This window comes from Olea europaea, unplaced genomic scaffold, assembly GCF_002742605.1.
Source record: "Olea europaea var. sylvestris unplaced genomic scaffold, O_europaea_v1 scaffold1243, whole genome shotgun sequence".
Lineage (NCBI taxonomy): Eukaryota > Viridiplantae > Streptophyta > Magnoliopsida > Lamiales > Oleaceae > Olea > Olea europaea.
Window position 1 is genome coordinate 215,251 of NW_019229866.1, and position 1,279 is coordinate 216,529.

At 32.4% G+C, this 1,279-nt stretch overlaps 1 protein-coding gene across 1 annotated transcript in view; it reads right to left on the minus strand.

The window, feature by feature from the left end:
* Positions 1-1,186, minus strand: part of LOC111374378 (CRIB domain-containing protein RIC4-like) — a 3,015-nt gene extending 1,829 nt beyond the window's left edge. The window contains exons 1-2 of the mRNA XM_022997043.1: positions 899-1,186; positions 639-779 (exon numbers count right to left, since the gene is read on the minus strand). Of these exons, the coding sequence (XP_022852811.1) occupies positions 639-779; positions 899-1,028 (271 nt within the window). The 5' untranslated portion in view covers positions 1,029-1,186. The remainder of the gene's footprint in view (positions 1-638; positions 780-898) is intronic.
* Positions 1,187-1,279: the final 93 nt, after the last annotated feature.

Below are 1,279 nucleotides of genomic sequence, written 5' to 3' on the forward strand. Positions count from 1 at the left end.
GAGGTGAATTGCATTTGTAGAAACGTGTGGGTCCTAAGGATCAATTTATTAATAAGAATTAAAAAATAAGTTTGGTGGCTGCTCCAACTGCCCAAAGAGATATGAACGAACCCACATGGACTTTATTTAATTTACTAAATCTTTTTCTAAAAAGTTAAAAAGGAAAATTATTGAATCCGATAGCTTGCCCAATCCAACACCATCATTCCACACTTCTCATTTGATGGCAGACACATCTTCTTTCTTTTTTAATCGCCTCTATACAATATTCGAATATTTTTATTTTCATAACATGAATGGACCATAAAAAAATTTTAATTTTTTTGAAGGTTATAACATTCATTTAATTAGGTTGGCACTAATTGACCCTATTAATTTTCACAAGGGTTACTTCAAAAATTTTTACATAAAAATGTAACAAATTTACCAATAATTTTTATACTATCTCCACCAAAAAAATTGAAAAAATAAATAAATAATCAAGTACCTTCATATATAACTGCTAACGTGAATATCTTTCGGGTCAGTTCAAGTTTGTTTAATCATATATACCAGATCTATCGTGCACAAGCTGATAGTATAAACAGAAGAAAAATAATTGGGCATGTAACAAAAGTAAGTTCTTTCAGTATACTTACCAAACAATTGAGAAAAACTTTTGAGATTCTTCATCAATCTACGTATGCCCTTGGAGAAAAGTGGTTTTGGAAGAGCCAAGCATCCTCTCGTTTTCTTCATTGATTTCTCTCTTGAAGGCTTTCCCTCTCCCTCCGTTTGTCCTTAAAATGAAGACCACAAATCAAACAGCCAATATGAGAATAAACTTCAACTATATTTTCACTCTAATATTATGTATATTGTGTAGAGATCGAAAGAGAGAGAGAGAGAGCACATATACTTGTTACAACCACACTTGAGTCTGTGTATTTCTTTTCAGGTAATTGTGTGGTGCTAACTTCAACACTTGTGTCAGAATCACAGCCGAAGGAGAATGGAATTAGTGCAAATTTTTCCATACGATCTCTCATTTTTTTCAAAACATATGCAAAATCAAGCTTCAACCTCACAATGAAGAGAGATCAGAGAGAGAGAGAGAGAGTAAATAAGTATCCAAGTATAAACATCTGTACTTGTAGTCTTATATCAGACTTTTGGCTTCGTAAATAAGATAGAATGATTCTATTTCTAGAAATTTTACACACACACACACACAAAACAGTTTGGTGGGAAAAGTGATAAATGGGAGTGGGGTGGCATAGTTTGAGTCTTGTTTTGTATT